The 19496-nt window shown below is 43.2% G+C and overlaps 1 protein-coding gene across 3 annotated transcripts in view; it reads left to right on the top strand.

Annotated features, from left to right (window-relative positions):
• The window catches only part of LOC119652412 (cGMP-specific 3',5'-cyclic phosphodiesterase), an 81717-nt gene that overhangs the window by 10984 nt on the left and 51237 nt on the right, over positions 1-19496 (top strand). For all 3 annotated transcript variants that reach the window (XM_038056528.1, XM_038056525.1, XM_038056529.1), the window contains exon 2: positions 4587-5135. In XM_038056528.1, coding sequence (XP_037912456.1) covers positions 4677-5135 — 459 coding nt within the window. In that variant the 5' untranslated portion in view covers positions 4587-4676. The remainder of the gene's footprint in view (positions 1-4586; positions 5136-19496) is intronic.

Raw genomic sequence — 19496 nt, 5'->3', positions numbered from 1 at the left:
TTTTTTTTCATCAAATATAGTCATGTGGGGTATCAAATTAAAGGTCTCGATTAGTACTTTTCAAAGCCGATCTTGGTTTTGACATTTGTTGGAAGGGTGGGGAGCGCGGGGGGTTGAAAGTGATCACTTCTTTAAGGGGGCCATTCTCAGAAACTACCAAACCGAAAAATCTTAAAAAAATAAGGAGTCTGCCACTATATGGTGCCTGGGCTCCGAAATACCTTCCATACCGATATCTGTTTAAATAAAGTTAATAATAGTATATTACTACAATTTTTTGTAATTGGTGAAAACCCCCCTTAAGTTCATCCTAGTACCATGAAATTTTGCAGTGATATAGGCTATAATATAGAGCATGATAGTACCAAGTTTGGTGGAAATCGCACTATTACTGACAAAGTTATAATGCCTCAAATTTGTTGCTTCTTTGAAAATTGAAGACTATGAATGTCAATATCACCCGAAAGTGGATACTCTCACATGATATATGGATATATTACGTGCTACGTACTAAGAAATACACAAAACCTTTCGTACCTGAAGCGTCCAGCTTCCGGTTTCCCGACTTGTTTCAGTTAATATCTTTATTTACTGCACCTATTCTCAACAAAAAGTCATGACAATTTGTGCAATTTTACAAATTTATCGTAAACCGGATAGCTACCAATGTAACGAAAAACTACTTTAATGGACGAGCATAATTTCAAACTTAATCAATTCTTTCTTTTTCAACATTTAAAAATTATTTCTAACAAGCGCTACGCTACGCTAAATTGGTTTTTCACATACTCACATTTCGTGCTGATCAACTGGTCAACAGCTTTCTCCATAATTCTCTAGCTTGTTAAAGGTCCTCTGTTACAGACGATCTTAAGCTCGTTTGAAAAAGTACAATAAGAAAGTGGCTGTTGGCTAAAAATAACCAAAATCTAAATGAAAAACGACCAAGCGTCCCGGCTGCAGAAAAGTTAAGTGACGTTCACTCGGTGCATTAAGTGCACTTGATTTGATTTCATTAAAAAGTCTACCCAAAATCTGGGAAAATAGACACCTCAATAACAATATAAAATTGAGTGAAATACGCGGTATTTTTAGCGATAAAATTATTTGAGATAATAAAAACTTGCTTTTCCTATTCACTAGTGTTAATTTATTGGTTTTGCGCCGACGTCCACCAATTCGATATCCCTCAAAGCCTCAAGCTGTCTGGCGTCCTGACCTACGCGGTCTGCCTCGTCTTATTTTTCTACCACAGATATTGCCGTTATAGACTTTCCGGGCTGGATCATCCTCATCTATATGGATTAAGGGGGGAACCGGTATCCGGTCTAGACCTGCCGTAGTAAGGAATTCCAGGCACCTCGCTTTTGCGCCGAAGGTTCACCAATTCGATATCCCGACAAGCTGTCTGGCGTCCTGACCTACGCCATCATTCCATCTCAGGCAGGGTCTGCCTCCTTTTTTTTTATACCATAGATATTGCTCTTATAGACCTCCCGGGCTAAATCATCCTCATCTATACGGATTAACTCGCCCACCGCAACCTGTTGACCCGGATTTTATTCACAACCAGACGGTGGTGGTGTCGTTCATGGATGTCGTCGTTACGTAGGCTACGGAATGGTCCATCCTCCTCATCGGAGGATTCTTCTCTCGAACGCGATCAGATGCGATTCGATGTTGTTGGCTCTCTGTTCTTTGACGCTGATGTTGCGACCATGTATTTCGTCTTCATTCATGTGAAGCCCGAGATTTCGCGCCGCCTGCTCGATCTGAAGGTAGACTGTACATCTTGGGTTGTTTTTCCCATAATGTCAATATCGTCAGCGTAGACCAGTAGTTGGGCGGACTTAAAGAGGACGGTACATTTACCTCAAACTAACGGATCACTTTTTCCAGGGCCAGGTTAAAAAGGACGCATGATAGGGCATCCCCTTATCTTAGACCGTTGTTGATGCTGAACAGCAGAGAGAAAATCCGATCTGTTACTGATTTTTTGGAGTGAAACCTCTTTGGTGTGGGCTAATGATGTTGTGGGCATATGGGGTTATTCGGCGTAGCAAGATGGTGGAGGATATCTTATAGATGGTACTCAGCAACATGATACCTCTATAAGTGCTGCAATGCCTCGTTGCCAGTCGTCAGGCATTGATTCTTTGTCCCATACTTTGAGGGCTTTTTCACATTTCTTAATACTATTAAATTCCTAGTGTGAAGTGTATGTAATTAACTATAATCGATAGAGTATTTTGCAGAGCAAATTATTTGTGTTTAGGTTTATTGGAAAATCGTGCGCAATTGAACTTAAATTATTATGCAACTACTATGCACTCGAAAGTTGGTCACATAGAGAAACACCGTTCCTACTTGAGGCGTCCAGCTTTCGGTTTCTCAACTTGTTTGTAATTTGGCAAACATCTTCCGGAAATCGAAATTCATCAAGAATATCATCTATCAGGGTATCTTCGCCGATTTGGAGATAGTCCAATAACTGAGAACAATCGACATTATATTTAATTTCTAATAGACTGCAAAATTTCTCCTGCTTTATTCTCATTATTTTCTTCCATCCGTTGAAAAAAATCAGTACCAAATAGCCGTCGTCATCCCACTCAAATTTCTCGGAATCTTTGATACAATTTGTGATTACGGTAGCAGTGACATTTGGAGTACGGTATACATTTTTTTTTAATTTTCCTAAAGTTACAGAACTTTTTTTAACCTGCATTTCGCGGAATGCATTTAAAAGTTCTGATGATTCTCATGACTCTTTGATTTAATTTTACCCAGCATATTCAATATTGGTTCGCCTCTAGGGTGATTGCTGCCTCTCACGAAACTGAATCATTCGAAAACAACTTTTTAGTATTCTCATGCCCCTGTCGAAAAGAGGCATGCGATCATGCAATCGTACGGTACGAAAACTGTCAACATTAATTCGACACCAGTGCAACCACTGGATCTGCCAGAGTACAAACACTTAGTGCCGCACTGCAGATCCTTAGCATCTCACTTCGCTCAGACCCCAAATTTGCAGACATCATCATCATCAACGGCGCAACAACCGGAATCCGGTCTAGACCTGCCGTAGTAAGGAACTCCAGGCACCTCGCTTTTGCGCCGAAGGTCCACCAATTCAATATCCCGAAAAGCTGTCTGCCGTCCAGACCTGTACCATCACTCCGTCTCAGGTAGGGTCTGGCTCCTCTTTTTTTCCACCATAGATATAGCTCTTATAGACTTTCCGGGCTGAATCATCCTCATCCATATGGATTAACCCGCCCACCGCAATCTGTTGAGCCGGATTTTATTCACAACCAGACGGTCGTGGTATGGCTCATAGATTTCGTCGTTACATAGGCTACGGAATCGTCCATCCTCATTAAGGGCGTCAAAAATTCATCGCAGGATTCTTCTCTCGAACGCGGCCAAAGTCCGCAATTTCTTTTTGTAAGAACCGAGCAAGAGTTTTGACCCTATGGTGAGACGTTTCGAGCGAAACAGTTTTTATAAGCTGAAATAGGCTTTGTTGGCTGCCAACAATCGTGCGCGGGTTTCATCGTCATAGATGGTATCAGTTGTGATTTTCGACCCGAGATAGGAGAATTTTTCAACGGTCTCAAAGTTGTAGTCTTCTATCTTTATTGTTTTCATTTGACCAGTGCGGTTTGATGTTGTTCGTTCTTTGGTTTTTGGTGCTGACGTTGTCACCATGTACTTGCTTTCATTAATGTGCAGCCCTAGATCTCGCGCCGCCTTCTCGATATGGATAAAAATAGGCCAGTAGTTGGCTGGACTTAAAAAGAATAGTGCCTTTCGCATTTACATCTGCATCGCGAATAACTTTCTCCAGGGCCAAGTTGAAGAGGGCGCATGTTAGGGCATCCTTTTTTCTTAGACTGCTGTTGATGTTGAAAGGGTCTCGAGAGTAATCCTGCTGCTTTTATCTGGCCTCGCTTAAGTTAACCGATAAATCCCAATTTTTTTTTATGATAAATAGGATTTGACAACCTATCGACTCTAAGCTTATGATCGAGAGAAATAACGAACCTAGAAGCCGATTTTTGGCAAGTGGAACAAAGACTAAGATCGAGATTTTGCGATATTTGCTGCGCTGGATTATTAGTGAATATTATAAGCCCACGGAAAGTTAACACTACCCATTCCCTGAGATACTTAGATTTTGCACGGTCAATCAGCCAATGGTATTATTTCTCTTTTCTTTTCTTAAAGGCGGCTGGGACAGTATTTGGCGGAGACAAAGCTGTCCATAGTAGCCAAATCTTTTAAGTATGTTCTCTTTTGCTAGTCTAACATACATATTTGTCGGTTTTTCGTTACATGTCTCAGTTCTGAATAGCAAGAAATAAATGCCTCGAGGTAGGGAAAAATGCTCGAACAATTCCAATTTCTGGAGAAAATAAGGTTTCGATATTTTCGTTTATTTATTTTTGATTTGCCTCAAGTCGAAACTAGAAATACTTCAAATGCCAAAATACTCTAAATATTTAGCATTTATTGAAGATCGGTCTATTATTATCTTTAATAGAATGAAACCTAATTATATTTATCTATTTTTTTTATAGGTCAAAGATTTTTCAAAGCGAGCTACAGTTAACTGCGCGGGACAACAGTGATAAAGAACTAATTGGAACAGATAATGAATTATTTTCAAAATGTCAGAGAGCACCCCGGCAACTTTAATAACGTCTGCCGAAGAAGAAGTTGAAAGCTCAAAAGAGCCAAGCGCAAGTGACAAACAAATCGCTTGTGTTAACGAAATCAAACCTGAAATTCAACAAAATGGAAACATCCGCAGTCCCGATACAAAGGAGTTCCTTCCACATTCTAGGACTTCTGGGAGTATCAATACAAATTATGGCTGCACTGAAATTGAAAAGAAATCGAAACCTCGATCGGCTTCGAGGAGTAGTGATCTCGATGTGGACGAGGTCGCAAGGCTGTACGAACAAAAACCTGGCGCTTTTGAACGGTGGTTGAAAGAACGAGCTTCTCCGGATACTGTGGCTCGTATCCATTTGCTTATTGAAGGACAACGTTCGCCGCGCAACACCAAGAGAGCCTCCGTAACATCGGATCTTTTTCAGCAATGGCTGGCTTCATCTCCAGTAAAGGTAAGGGCTGCTAACATTCTCTTTGCATTCATGGCAAGGGGTTTGGAATTATTGGACTTGCGTGAGAGTCCTGAAGCCTGAAATATTGATATTCAGCTTTTATTCTAACCAGAATGTAGCATGCAATTAACCATAATTTAATCGACTCATTCCTCTCAAACAACTAACCCCCTGGAAAAGTCGCCAAATATTTCAAAACAAAGGCAACATGCACATGGAAAGCGATCTAATTCATGAGCAATTAAATGGAATTTATGAGGTTGATTCCGACTTTGTAACTCGCCCCCACATGGCTGAATTAAATAAGGCTGCTCGACTATTTAATAACGAATTAACCCTCATTTTCATGAAAATTTCGATGTAAGTTTCTATATTATCTGTACATCAAACATAATCGTAGGAAACGCACCAAAAGCCAACAGCGTCATTCCCAAAAAAGAAACCAAACATGGAAAGCTTCGTGTCCTTCCTTCCTTCCTTTTTGCTGTTAGAACCAAAGAAGAAATTTTATCGATCATGAGAAAACTATTTACATAAGAAAACATGGAAAAGAATCGTGTGATTTTGGGTCAAATATACACACCACTGAAATACTACTACGGGAGCAGCAACGTGGGAGCTTACAGCCGTTGTAGCCGGTGAAGTCTCTATACTTATCGCTTTGCTTTTTTGCCTTCCAATGTCCTTAAAAAACAGGGTCCTTCCCATCAATGGGAATTGATTTCATTTATAATGTGGAAGTTACAGCTGAAAATGCATAAATTAGTTTAGGCGACCTAAAAATATAACGAAAAAAATCAATGTAGGCTTCGTTTGGGACGGAATTGCGTAACGTCTAGAAACTATTGAAGCTATAAAGTGGAGAAGAACGCGCACGTTTGGAGTTCCGAGTGGGGTGAGAGTAATACCAAAAATTTAATGCAAGTTGTACATTCGTTTTTGGAAACGTTTTTGAATTGCAGACGGAAGGCCTACACCCGCGAACTATTTCACACACAGTTTCATATAGAAGTTAACTAATCCTTCATTTCTGTCATGTTTACGATACGAATATATTCTAAATTGCTTGAAGGGATATTTCCATGAATTACTTCACTTTCTGAGATAAAGGATGAAAACAACAACGATAATGCGACAATGTTTGTTCGATTTTGTGAAAAATTTCTGCCATGTAATGACGGAGAAGGAAGTGAGGAGGGAGAGTCCTGTAATTATAAATCGGTCGAATTTTCGATATTTATCTTTTCACGTGTTTACCGTGAACGGCCTTCGACTTCCATTCATCGATCCACTCTTGGTCCGACTTCACCCCTGGTCCGACTTCACCCCACTCACGGCTGAACCTGTCTATTATTCGTAACAGACTTCTAAGATGGTTGTCAGTACCAGCATACAGCTTGATGTCATCTAAGTACATCAAGTGTGTTGCAAAGCCACGCCGTCTAGCTTCATTCAGTAGTCATGAAAGGGGGTTCAGTGCCATACAAAACCAAAGGGGTCTCAACGAATCCCCCTGGAAGATGCCCCTCCGTATACGGATGGATGGGCTCTGGTATAAGCACCCTCAGATGTACGCACTGATAAGGTGGTATGCCACCCTTACATGACTGTCGCCAAAAACTTAGTTTCGGATCAATGTGATACAGATGTAGGATATCGATTAGCCAGGTATGCGGAACGCTATCAAAAGCCTTGGCATAATCGATATAGCAGCTAAAGAGGTTTCTTTGGCCTCTAGTTGCTTGTCCTACAACTACCGAGTCGATAATGAGTTCCTCTTTGCAACCCTTGACCCAACTCGGCAGCTCTTCTGCTCCTCGGACAGAATGTTGTTGGTCTTGAGGTGCGCATTGATCCTTCCACTAATAATGGACGTGATGAATTTGTACAGGGTTGGTAAGCAAGTAATCGGTCTTGTGTCTGCGGGGTCCTGCACCATGTCCTTCTTAGGGATAAGGTAGGTAATCCCCGCAGTGAGGAAAGGTGGAAACTCCTCCGGCCGACTCATGACCTCATTTATACTGCGTGCCAACCGGCTGTGTACGCTGGTATATTTCTTATACCAGAAATTCTGCACCCGATCCAGACGTGGGCCTCTCCAGTTCTTCGAGCTGTTTATGGCTCGTCGGACTTCCTCTTAGGTAAAATCCGCAAAATTCATGCCAGGCGTATTGGCATGGCGGGTGCCTTCAGCATGGTGGGCGGGTAACTCACAAAGTCCACCCCAATATTTTTTCGCTTCCGTCACCGAAAATTGCACTGTCTGGACGCTCTGTTGGAATTCGTTGAGAGATTTGAGAAAGCTCCGCTGGTTTCTCGGGTATGTTGCATTCTGGACACGTCTGAAATGAATTTCGCCATACCGTCGTAACCGACTGCATATGACACAAAGTTTCTGTTTTAGTGTATCCAGAATCTCAACTACGGGTGTCTCACTGGGGATGGCATAGTTCCGGTAAACCCTCTGCACTTTATTTCTCACCCGTCTGCTGGCATTGCCAGTGCTGATCTGAATGAGTCTAGCAATGTCCTGCCTTAGTGAGTCCCGCCGACGTTCCAGACGAATTTTCCATGGTGGAATGCTTTGGTTACTCAAACCAATAAGACGAAAGCGAATCTTCTGACTGTGCAATGTGATAGCCGCAACTGCACCACAATACACAAGTGTTTGTAGTTGCAGCAGAGACATATTAGCACACAGCCGAGATGCAATCTCATCATTGATTTGAGATAGAATTCCCGGAGTTGCTGGAGACGCATAGAGCCTGGGAATACCTGGTCTAAGCAAAGGATCCGTATCCGAGAATTCTATACACGCTCTTTGGAATTCGTCCCGAACCTCAGCGGAAGCCTCAGCTGGACGGTGGAGAAGAGTGTTTCGGCGAATACTGAAACTGTTGCCTGTAGTGCGGCGTGGTATTGTTGATGCCGCTGCCTCTGCCCCCGTTGACTCTCGGTCGGTTTCCCCGATGACCTCAAGTCGAACACGTTCCCTGATGGGATTGTGTCGCTGCGAGTACTAAAGCGGTACTGGTCTGCGACTCGCTGCATAGTGACGTGCGCGAATTGCGGAAAACGCTCGACGAATCTCTGGTGCAACAAGGGGCGGTAAGATGTTGTACCCGCCCCGCCGTTATTTCGTAGTAGGAGTGAAGAGGTTCATTTCTTCAATCCATTTCATCCGCTGCCTACGCGAACCTGCTGAAGTGGTCGCGACAGATTGTGGCGAAACAGCTGCAGCAGACGGAGCAGTGCTCCTGGTCGTCGTGGCGCCTAGACGTCGAACCGCCTCACGACTAGCGGCTTCGATGCCGTGCTGTCCATTACGAGAGCCCGACCCAGTCACCAAATCAGACGACTCCCGCCGGTTATCCGCATTGGACCTCAAATTTCTTCTTCTTATTATTTTTGGTAGTGCATTTTATCCCTAGCTGCCGGGTGTTGGGATAGCTTCCTTAGTGAGTAATCTGCAAGACTGCAAAGTTCCTGCACTTTCCTCACCTACCCCCTGAGACGATGCGGTGGCCTACAGCCATTCAGATGGAAGCTATCCATCCCTCCTCCTTTCACAACCTGGCGCCGGTTTCGGCGGAGTTTAATTATTATTATTTATAACAGAATATGAGACTTTAGTCATGGTCTTCTCAGTAATTTTATATTATTAATATATTTCCTTGTCCGGATAGCTCAGTGGTTAGAGCACTGGGTTGTCATACAGAAGGCCGCGGTTCAAATCTCGCTGGTGGCAGTGGGATTTGTATCGTGACTTGACGTCGGATGCCAGTCGACTCAGCTGTGAATGAGTACCTGAGTCAAATCAGGGTAATAATCTCGGGCGAGCGCAATGCTGACCACATTGCCTCCTACAGAGTTCTGTAGTGTACCGTTACGGTCTTGAATGAAGTGCTCTAACACACTTCAAGGCCCTGATCCAATATGGATTGTTGCGCCAACGATTATTATTATTATTAATATATTTCCTTGGAGTAGTTTCAAAGTTTCTTCGAAACACTGGGCAGTAGATTTCTCGCGATCGGATACTACAGTTCATAGCATATGCACTGGAGTTCTAGATTGATTACCCTCAATAGAAAGAATTTGTTAGAAGTCAACAAAAGATAGTGAATTCAACATCAAAATCTAACTGGCTAAAACATCGGCAGTATGTTAAAACGCTATAATAACGAATGCGTATTTGAAGTCGAGCGCTGGACTCGACCTGAACCAGTTTTACAGTACACTATATGGAAAGATTGAAAAGTATTTAAGAGTGATTGATGAGCTTGTTGCCTTCCGAATCAGATCCCTGACCATGACATGAGCTAGTGTTTCTCGAGAAGGAATGAAATGCCTGCTAATGTGGGTAAAGTTGACTTTTGCCTTAACAAAGCCGACTTACCAGAAGACTATTGCTTCTTCTACATACCAATATCGCCACTTGCTAGGTGTATCCCTCAGCCAAATTCCGATACCTCTCATAAATTATCGCTACATCAGCACTCGATTTTTCAATAGATACCTAGCACGTAACTGGCATTCAACGTCTTGAGCTTGCACAGAAGCGGCAAATTTTACCTATTATAACTTTGTTAGCAATAGTGCGATTTCCACCAAACTTCATAGGGTGAGGCTCTATGCCCATATAGCAGCCAATTACTAAAAAAATATAGTAATACACAATCATTGATTTTATTTGAACAGATATCGGTATGGAGGATATTTCGGAGCCTAGGCACCATATAGTGGCGCCTTCTTGACTTTTTTCAGATTTTTCGGTTGGCTAGTTTCTGAGAATGAGTCCGTGAAAGAAATGACCAATTTCGACCCCCTGCACTCCTCACCTTTCCAAAGAATGTCGAAACTAAGACAAGCTTCGGAAAGTACTAACCCCACACCCCCACACCAAACCTTAACAAGGATAACTTACATTATATATATCCAAAAAGGAAAAGATTTTGATTTAACGTATAAAAGGGACATTTATTTTGCTAACTGAACTACATATAACCTTCAATTAACTAGCTCCTTCGATTGATATTACTCGAGTGATAACTGAATTGAGTTGACTTGAAGTAATGCTAAGTTCTTAGTATTTACATTATTCAAACAAATAGTGAAAATATTGATCTTGTATTTGGTAATTTGATCCGTCTGTCCACTTCTCATTTTTTTACCACTTTCTGGTCTTAATTTTTGTATTTGTTTACATAATAAAGATGCGGACGCGACATTTTTTATGTTTATTTTAAATACGGAATTTTTGTCTGGGCCTGATTATTTTATGTTTGAATTTTTAGAGAAAGAATTTCGGTTTAGAATCTACTACGATTTAAATACTTCGAATATCAATATATATGTGATCTTCTTTTTCTTCAGCTTTTTCCCCGTTCACAAGCGGGGTCGGCTCGTCGTGATTGGTTTCGCCATTTGGCTCTATTGAATGCCTGATCTGGATACAACCTAGAGGCTTTTAAATCCCCATCCAGCGTATCAAGCCACCGTTGTTTCGGCCTGCCTTTTGGTCGTTTACCATCGACTTCGATGTTCAGACCAATCTTGGCAAGTGAATTCTCGTTAGCACAAATTACATAACAATACCATTGAAGACGCCTCTCTCGTAACTTTTCCACAATCGGTGCAACAATCGCGGATATCCTCATTTCGGAGTTGATCAAAACGTGTGACGCCACTAGTCCAGCGTATCTTCTTCGTTTCCATTACCGCAAGACGCAGTTCATTGTCTTTTATAGTCGGCCAAAACTCAGAACCATAGACAACGACAGGACGGACAACATTTCTGTAAATTTTAGATTTAAGATGTTCGTTAATATGTCGATCACAAAGAACGCCACTTGATCCTGGTTGCGTTAACGCGTGAAGCAATTTCATAACGCAGTTGTCCATTGGCTGATAGCGTTGTGCCGAGGTATTTAAATCGCTGAGTTCTGGACAGATCACTGCCGCTGACAGTGATTGTGCCTGTTTCATGGGGATCGGTCGTCAAAAATTCAGTTTTGTTTAGGTTCAATCTGTGACCGTGTTGCATGAGGCGATCATTCCATTTTTGAACAAGTTGCTCGAGTTCATTTTTGCTATCAGATGCTAGGAAAACATCATCTGCATAAAGCAGTGTGTAGGGCGCAGGATGTTGGATATCTCGTGTGACGGTGTCCATAACAAGAACAAAGAGGAGTGCTGAGAGGGCGCTTCCTTGATGAACACCAACAGAGACACGAAGCGGTTTTGACACACCCGCCACCCTTCCAGCTTTACTTTTCGGATCGTGGTAGAGCAATTGAACCCAGCGCACGAGTTCTTCTGGCACTAAGCGTGTCGTAAAGCATACCAGATGAGTTCGTACCGCACACGGTCAACCGCTTTCTCCAGATCCAGAAATGCAATGTAAAGAGGGTGATGCTTCTCATGGTGTTTCTCCATGAGTAACGGTGCAGGGTGTGTTGCGTCAGTAGTTCCGCAGTTTTTGACAAATCCGACTTGATTCACGGTTATTTCAACGATTTCGGGAATACGGTTGTCAAGAATGCGTTCAAAAATCTTCATGGTATGGGAAAGTAACCGGTTCACCCGGTAATTTGAACATTCTGCTGGACTACCTTTCTTTTTCCATATTGGAACAGTGGTACTTTCTTGCCAGTCAGATGGTGTTCTTCTTTCCTGAATAACCCGATTAAAGAATTCACTGAGCCACAGTGTTGGTACCCAGCTCTTCGTTTCCAGAGCTCAAATGCAATGTCGTCAGGTCCTGTTGCTTTTCCCGATTTCATTCGTTTCATTGCGTCCTCGACTTGAGGTGCGCTGACAGTTAGGTCCTTGAGTGTTTAACGTAGGTGCCCATCGTGGAGACTTAATCATACGGTCTTCTTAAGACACGGATTGATTTTGTGACTACAATCAGAGCCCTGCGGAGACAAGCAACAACGGTACCAATCTATACCAAGTGCACGGCTTAGCATTCATACTGGTGGATGCAAGACATACCCAAATCTCTACCGAACTAAGGAGTACGGCACCCATGTTGAAACGCAATACCACGCCGAGGCCCGAAGGTCTCTTCTCGCTTGAGCATAACCACAGCCCCCATGAAACTCCCACTAGGAGGCTTACCGCAAATAACCGAGCTGCACTCACATACAACGCCTACTGCATCACGGTCGGCAAAGCAAAGTGAGTACAGCGTCGCCCGGTGCCACCACTATGGAGGTTCTCCTCGGCCACTTGGTTTTGGTTTGGCCGACAGGGTTGCTGCCCCGTCTTCCTCACCGCCACCTCTGAGCACCGAGGTGCGCTGACAGGTGGAACTGCTCCAAATGTCGGCAATGATTGCCGCAGTGGAGGATGAGCAAATTCTTCAGTTGAAATCTGTTCGAAGTACTCTCGCTATCTGTCCGTTGCGGCTCGACGGTTGGTAAGCACATTGCCGTTCTTGTTATTAACGCAACAGAAGTGTTCTATCTCCTGTGTACGTTCATTACGGTTTTTAGCAAGTCGATACAGATCTGTCGCGCCATCCCGAGTGTCCAGTTTATCGCAAAGATTTTTGAAATGGTTCGCTCGGGTGACAGCGACCGCTTTCTTTGCTTCACGGTTGGCATTCTTATAAATTTGCCAATTAGCAGGCGTTTTATCGTCGAGAAATTTGTGGTAGAGGCGTTTCTTTTCACGGACCTTCATTTCAACATCATCGGTTGATGTACGGGTTACTCGGCTTGGTGACTCCGAGGGTTGCAGAGGCCGCTTTGTGGATCGTGTATTTCATTTGGTTCCATGATTCTTCCACATTCGTAATGATCGGCAATCGTATGAGTGAGATCGTTTCTTTTTCTTCTCACCAAATCATCATCATCATCAACGGCGCAACAACCGGTATCCGGTCTAGGCCTGCCTTAATAAGGATCTCACCAAATCGCCACCATTTAATGCGTCGCGGGCCAGTGCGTTCCTCACGCTGTTTTATCGGTGGCTTAATTCTTAAGACGGTAATCAACAGTCGATGTTGAGGTGCTACGGTCTCATAATGAACGACTTTGCAATCAGTGACAGTGGTAAAATGTTGGCGTTTTATGAGGATATAGTCGATTTGCGTTTTACTGTTTCCACTATAAAATGTAGGAAGATGAGTCAATCGTTTGATAAACCATGTATTCATAAGTACAAGGTTATGGGTGTCCGCAAAATCGATTATACGCTCGCCACCATCATTGCGCGCTCCGAACCCCTTTCCCCCATGGCACCTGTTACCGCCTGGCTTTTCACTCACATGACCATTAAGATCGCCGGCAATGATAACATAGTCGTCAGCAGGCACATGACAAGTCTTTTCATCGAGAAGTTGCCAGCAGGCATCTTTCTCGGCATCAGGTCGACTTGTCTGTGGTGCATACGCAGTGAAGAAGTGAATAGTGCGATCAGCTGATATAATGGTGAGCTTCATCAGCCGATCATCAAATCGTTCGACTTCTTTAATGGCATTACGGAAACCCTTTGAGCTGGCAATGCCAACATTATATTGAGTGTGTGGGTTACCAAAATAGAGAAGTTTATAGCCATTTTTACCGCGTTCCAGATCAATGCCGCAGCCTTTGGCCCGAAACCATCGGGTTTCTTGCAGAGCGCAGATATCAATGCGCCTTTTCCGAAAGGCTCTTGCGAGTTCCTCGGTCTTTCCAGTTAGGGTACCAACATTTAGCGTTCAGACACGTATTTGTTTTGTTCGTTTTGTTCGGACCAGCTTGCTTACGTCTTGACGCCGTCTATGCGTCAAGAACCCTTTCCCATTCCTCGACAGGACCGGGGCCCTTTCTGCCGCGTCGAATGAGGTGCGGTAGCATTTCTGCGAGGCTTGTGACTCAATCCGATCATCATGTTTGTAACGACATTGTGTGCATTTGATTGGTCGGCCAGTCGCGGGATCTGTCACCAAGAGAGGTCAGGTAGGATTTAGCATAGTGGAATAACTCCAACTATACTCCATCTCTTTCCCTGTTCTCAGCATTTTATTTTTGTGATATATATAAATAAGTCATAAGTTTGGTTGTGATTGATGTGTGATGCACACCCTCTCTCTCGATTTAACAAAACATTGTGGAACTCAGGTGCATTCCTTGATAAAGCGGCTCTCTGTTCGGCTCCTCCTGTACCTTTTGACTAATGCAAGGTGCTGCAAAAAAGCCGAAATCAAGCCATGAAGCATCTCCATAGAGATACCTTGAGTCTGCATATGACCCAGCCGATTGCGATGGGGCTGTCTACTTACAGATACTTTCCGGTAGCAAGAAAGTTGCGAATCCAAAGTAATCTTCTCCCCAAAAGTCATTAAATTGTTAGAAAGATAAATAATGCGGTCACTTGGTTAAAAAGTGAGTCTACTTATAACTCTCCAATTGCGAAGATTGGCACATACCTATAGCGATTAACACATTAAGTTTATCCGAAAGTTTTTGATTACATTTTTTTCAGGCAACTCATTTGTCCAATTTCCATTTTTTCCAAAGCTATTCTCAGTTCTCACATCTGTTGCAAGGAGGGAGGGGGGTTGGAAAGTGATCATTTGTTTCATGGACCTAATCTAAGAAGCTACTCAACCGAAAAATCTGAGGAAAATCATGAAGCTCTCATTATATGGTTTCCTTGCTCCGAAATAGTCTGCGTACCGACATCTGCTCAAATTCCAACAAAGTTATAAAAGGTAAAAAATGTCGGTTCTCTGAAAAGTTGCTATAAAGTAAAACTATGAAGTATCGCGCTAAATTGAATAGTCTGACATAATATATGCACATTACCTACTAGGTATGAATGCGACAAATGTCCACTCAAATAATTTTAAATAAGATATATACAAAACCTTTCATGTCTGAAGCGTCCATCTTCATAGCTAAAATGTAGCGTTTGAGGAGATCTTCTAGGCTTTAAACATTGTTGAATTTGGAATGCAGGAGGGGGATGTGAATTTGCACCAGGCATAAACCCCAATTCTCAGGAAAGCCTTGACGCGACTCACACTTGCTACCAGAATTAGAAATTTCTTCATTGTAATATTTGCTCCTAATTTATCGGAGGCACGCGACGAGCCACGCGTTGATTACCATTATTATTTATGACTTTCTTTCGAAAAAGGTTATGATGAACTATTATTACATGTGGGGGGGGGGGGGGGGGGTTCTGAGGGGCAACAGACAAAAGTTTGAACTATTATACTAAAATGCTTTAACGCTGTCCAGGGGCTTAGTGCCGCAGTCGGCCATGGTATTCAGCATCGTTCTAATCCAATAATTACATCACGTAAAAGTACTAAACGAAATTAATTTGCGACAATTTGCTTCCACCGTCCATTAACGGTATGAAGTTAATTGGCGACTTTATCTGCAATAATTGTTTGGCGTACTGCCGGCCGGCACGCACGATGCGAATTCTATTCACTTTTCCCTGCCAGTGGTACTCCAAAACGGAAAATGCCGATTAGCCATCTACCTTGCGGGCACAGTGCTTGATATTTGGATAGCCAAATGACCCATCACTGTTAATTACTAATAAAAATGTTCAAATCCAAATTTTATGGCAGTGCTCGATGAATATTCACTTATGAACTCTACGCCAGGATGTGATATAAAGCACATTATGCCTCCGTCGTCCACAGTCATTCGAATTTAAATGACACTATTCCCGCTGTAAATGGAATCCACGTACGGCCTCTAATGTTGTGCGAATATTTAAGGAACACTTTCCAGCACGCATGCATAGTTTAAAGAGTATAAATGCAAATCGACTCCATTATTGCTGAGTCCAGACATTAAAAATGTCGTAAACAAACCAGAAGCTCAGTTGACGGAGGTAAATTTACATTCAGACGCCTTCGGTCCTCGGAGAAGGAAGAGGATTTACACTTTTCTTAGGGGAAGAGCGATTGGAATCCATCAGTTTCCTTGAGCATTTTTCTGTTCTGGCGCACATTGAGTGTAGAATTAATAATCCGAGAAAAATTGTTCTGCGAAATATTTGAAGTTCGCGATGGAATTTTCAGGAGCGCAAACAAGGATTTAACAAACTGCTTAGAAGTGACTTGAATGAGACTGAACTTTTTATCCTTTTCCGAGTGGTGGAAGTCTCTACTCTTTATCTGAGAAATGACAATTTGAATACGGGACTGAATAGGGTATGTGCATTATATTGGGGCCTATATTTTAATACAACGGATATCAATGAATCCATTCGTTCAAATATGAACTTCAAGATGGGTTTTATGCTTCTGGCATTTTTCAGAGAAATCTTCTTTAAAAAATGTTGATATGATGTTGAACGTTTCTGAATATCCTTTAAAATCCTCTCAGGCTTCCTTTTTCATTTTTACTCTTTTTTAAGGGTTTCCTGCAATTCCCTTAAAGCACTGGGTTAACTTGCTTAAATGAGGGATTCTGAAGAAGTTCGTCATTAAATGTTAGAGAGTTTAATGTCACAGAAGACAGTATCGCCATTCATTCGTATGGACATAGTTATAAAATGAAGGAGCTACGAAACTTAACGAAGAAGAAGCGAGGGAGCGGAGACCATGATTAACGTAGTATTAGGTTGTATAAAATATACGTTTGATGTCCAGACCGGGGAATACGGAGTCTAATTAAATTTTTTATGTTTCAGGGAATTGGGTCCCGATTAGAAAAAAGTCTTGTCTCACGTTGGGGTTTGAGCTCTTTTCTGTGATTTGGGAGGTCAACTGCAATTCCCAGACTGGTTCTTTGTTTTCCATGCGAATATATCATGCAACTAATGTGTTCATTTTCCTATTATGTCGTTCGTTTCTACTGTCAGCCTCTTTGTACTACTATATTCTTTACTCAAATATTACTATTTCGCACGGTTAATAACCTTCTCCATCTTGCTTGGGGTCCACTTTGACTATGTACTTGATGATTTTTACAGTTTTGTGTAAAATAAAAGCTTATCAAAATCGATTCAATGTCTGTCTGTAATTCTCTGTGTTTGCTGGCACGTCCAGCCGTCTATTACACTCGATTTACTTGTAAACGATAGAAGCTACCGTCACGAAATTTGAATTCCTTTATATGCAACGAGTGGCACAATTTTTCTTAGTTAAGAGGGGGTGGTACCTCGGGTTGACCCTTAACTCAAAGATGAGCTTTTCTGAGCCAATCAAAGCAGCAGCGAACAAGGCTGCGGCTGGAGTTTCGGCGCTAAGTAGGCTAATGGCAAACATTGGGAGGCCTACGTCTAGTAGGCGACGTCTCCTGATGAGTTCAACGCAGTCTGTCCTGCTCTACGGCACAGAGGTATGGGCTGGCGCTCTTAACAAGGAGGTATATCGTAAACGCCTGGCGCAATTACAGAGACGGGGAGCTTCACGGGTGGCGTCTGCGTACCGCACTGTCTCTGAACCGGCCGTGATGGTGATGGCGGGAGTGATCCCCGTTGCCCTTCTTGCTAGGGAGCGTCAGACCATATACAAGCGCAAGGGAGATGAGCAAAGGGAGGTGGTTGCTCACGAAGAACGACAACACACTCTAGACGAGTGGCAGCTTTCTTGGCAAAATGAAACTAGAGGCAGATGGACTGCGCGGCTCATCGGCAACTTAGGTGCGTGGCTGAATCGGAAGCATGGTGAGACTAACTATTTCCTTACGCAATTTTTAAGTGGGCATGGAAGTTTTCAGTCTTACCTGCACAAGATTGTAAAGCCGCTTTCTCCGGATTATGTGTTTTGCAATGGAGTTGTGGACGACGCCCACCACATTTTTTTTTCTTGTGGAATGTGGGATGGGGTTCGTCAGCAGCTCTATTTAAACACAGGGGATCTCTCTCCAGACAACATTGTCGAAAAGATGCTGAGGACTGCTGACAGGTGGAACCCTGTTGAGCATTACGTTCGGGCCCTTCTCGTTGCTAAGAAAATAGAACTCGACCGGTGGAGGAGCCGGATGGCAGGGGGTTCCTTGAACTGACAGTTCCCTTCCTCCTCTCCCATTCATCATCATCAACGGCGCAACAACCGGTATCCGGTCTAGGCCTGCCTTAATAAGGAACTCCAGACATCCCGGTTTTGCGCCGAGGTCCACCAATTCGATATCCCTAAAAGCTGTCTGGCGTCCTGGCCCACGCCATCGCTCCATCTTAGGCAGGGTCTGCCTCGTCTTCTTTTCCTACCATAGATATTGCCCTTATAGACTTTCCGGGTGGGATCATCCTCATCCATACGGATTAAGTGACCCGCCCACCGTAACCTATTGAGCCGGATTTTATCCACAACCGGACGGTCATCGTATCGCTCATAGATTTCGTCATTGTGTAGGCTACGGAATCGTCCATCATCATGTAGGGAGCCAAAAATTCTTCGAAGGATTCTTCTCTCGAACGCGGCCAAGAGTTCGCAATTTTTCTTGCTAAGAACCCAAGTTTCCGAGGAATACATGAGGACTGGCAAGATCACCCTATGGTGACACGTTTCGAGCGGAACAGTCTTTGTAAGCTGAAATAGGCTCTGTTGGCTGACAACAACCGTGCGCGGATTTCATCATCGTAGTTGTTATCGGTTGTGACTTTCGACCCTAGATAGGAGAAATTGTCAACGGTCTCAAAGTTGTATTCTCCTATCCTTATTCTTATTCGTGTTTGTGTTTGACCAGTGCGGTTTGATGTTGTTGGTTGATTCGTCTTCGATGCTGACGTTGCCACCATATATTTTGTCTTGCCTTCATTGATGTGCAGCCCAAGATCTCGCGCCGCCTGCTCGATCTGGATGAAGGCAGTTTGTACGTCTCGGGTGGTTCTTCCCATGATGTCGATATCGTCAGCATAGGCCAGTAGTTGGGTGGACTTGAAGAGGATCGTACCTCTTGCATTCACCTCAGCATCACGGATCACTTTCTCGAGGGCCAGGTTAAAGAGGACGCATGATAGCGCATCCCCTTGTCGTAGACCGTTGTTGATGTCGAATGGTCTTGAGAGGGACCCTGCTGCTTTTATCTGGCCTCGCACATTGGTCAGGGTCAGCCTAGTCAGTCTTATTAATTTCGTCGGGATACCGAATTCTCTCATGGCCGTGTACAGTTTTACCCTGGGTATGCTATCATAGGCGGCTTTAAAGTCGATGAACAGATGGTGCAACTGTTGTCCATATTCCAACAGTTTTTCCATCGCTTGCCGCATAGAGAAGATCTGATCTGTTGCTGATTTGCCTGGAGTGAAGCCTCTTTGGTATGGGCCAATGATGTTCTGGGCGTATGGGGTTGTCCGGCCTAGCAAGATAGTGGAGAATATCTTATAGATGGTACTCAGCAACGTGATACCTCTATAATTGCTGCACTGTGTGATATCTCCCTTTTTATGTATGAG

This window comes from Hermetia illucens, chromosome 3 (assembly GCF_905115235.1).
Source record: "Hermetia illucens chromosome 3, iHerIll2.2.curated.20191125, whole genome shotgun sequence".
NCBI classification, from domain to species: domain Eukaryota; kingdom Metazoa; phylum Arthropoda; class Insecta; order Diptera; family Stratiomyidae; genus Hermetia; species Hermetia illucens.
Note: the sequence above shows the minus strand (reverse complement) of the source record. Positions and strands in the feature narration are given on the sequence as shown.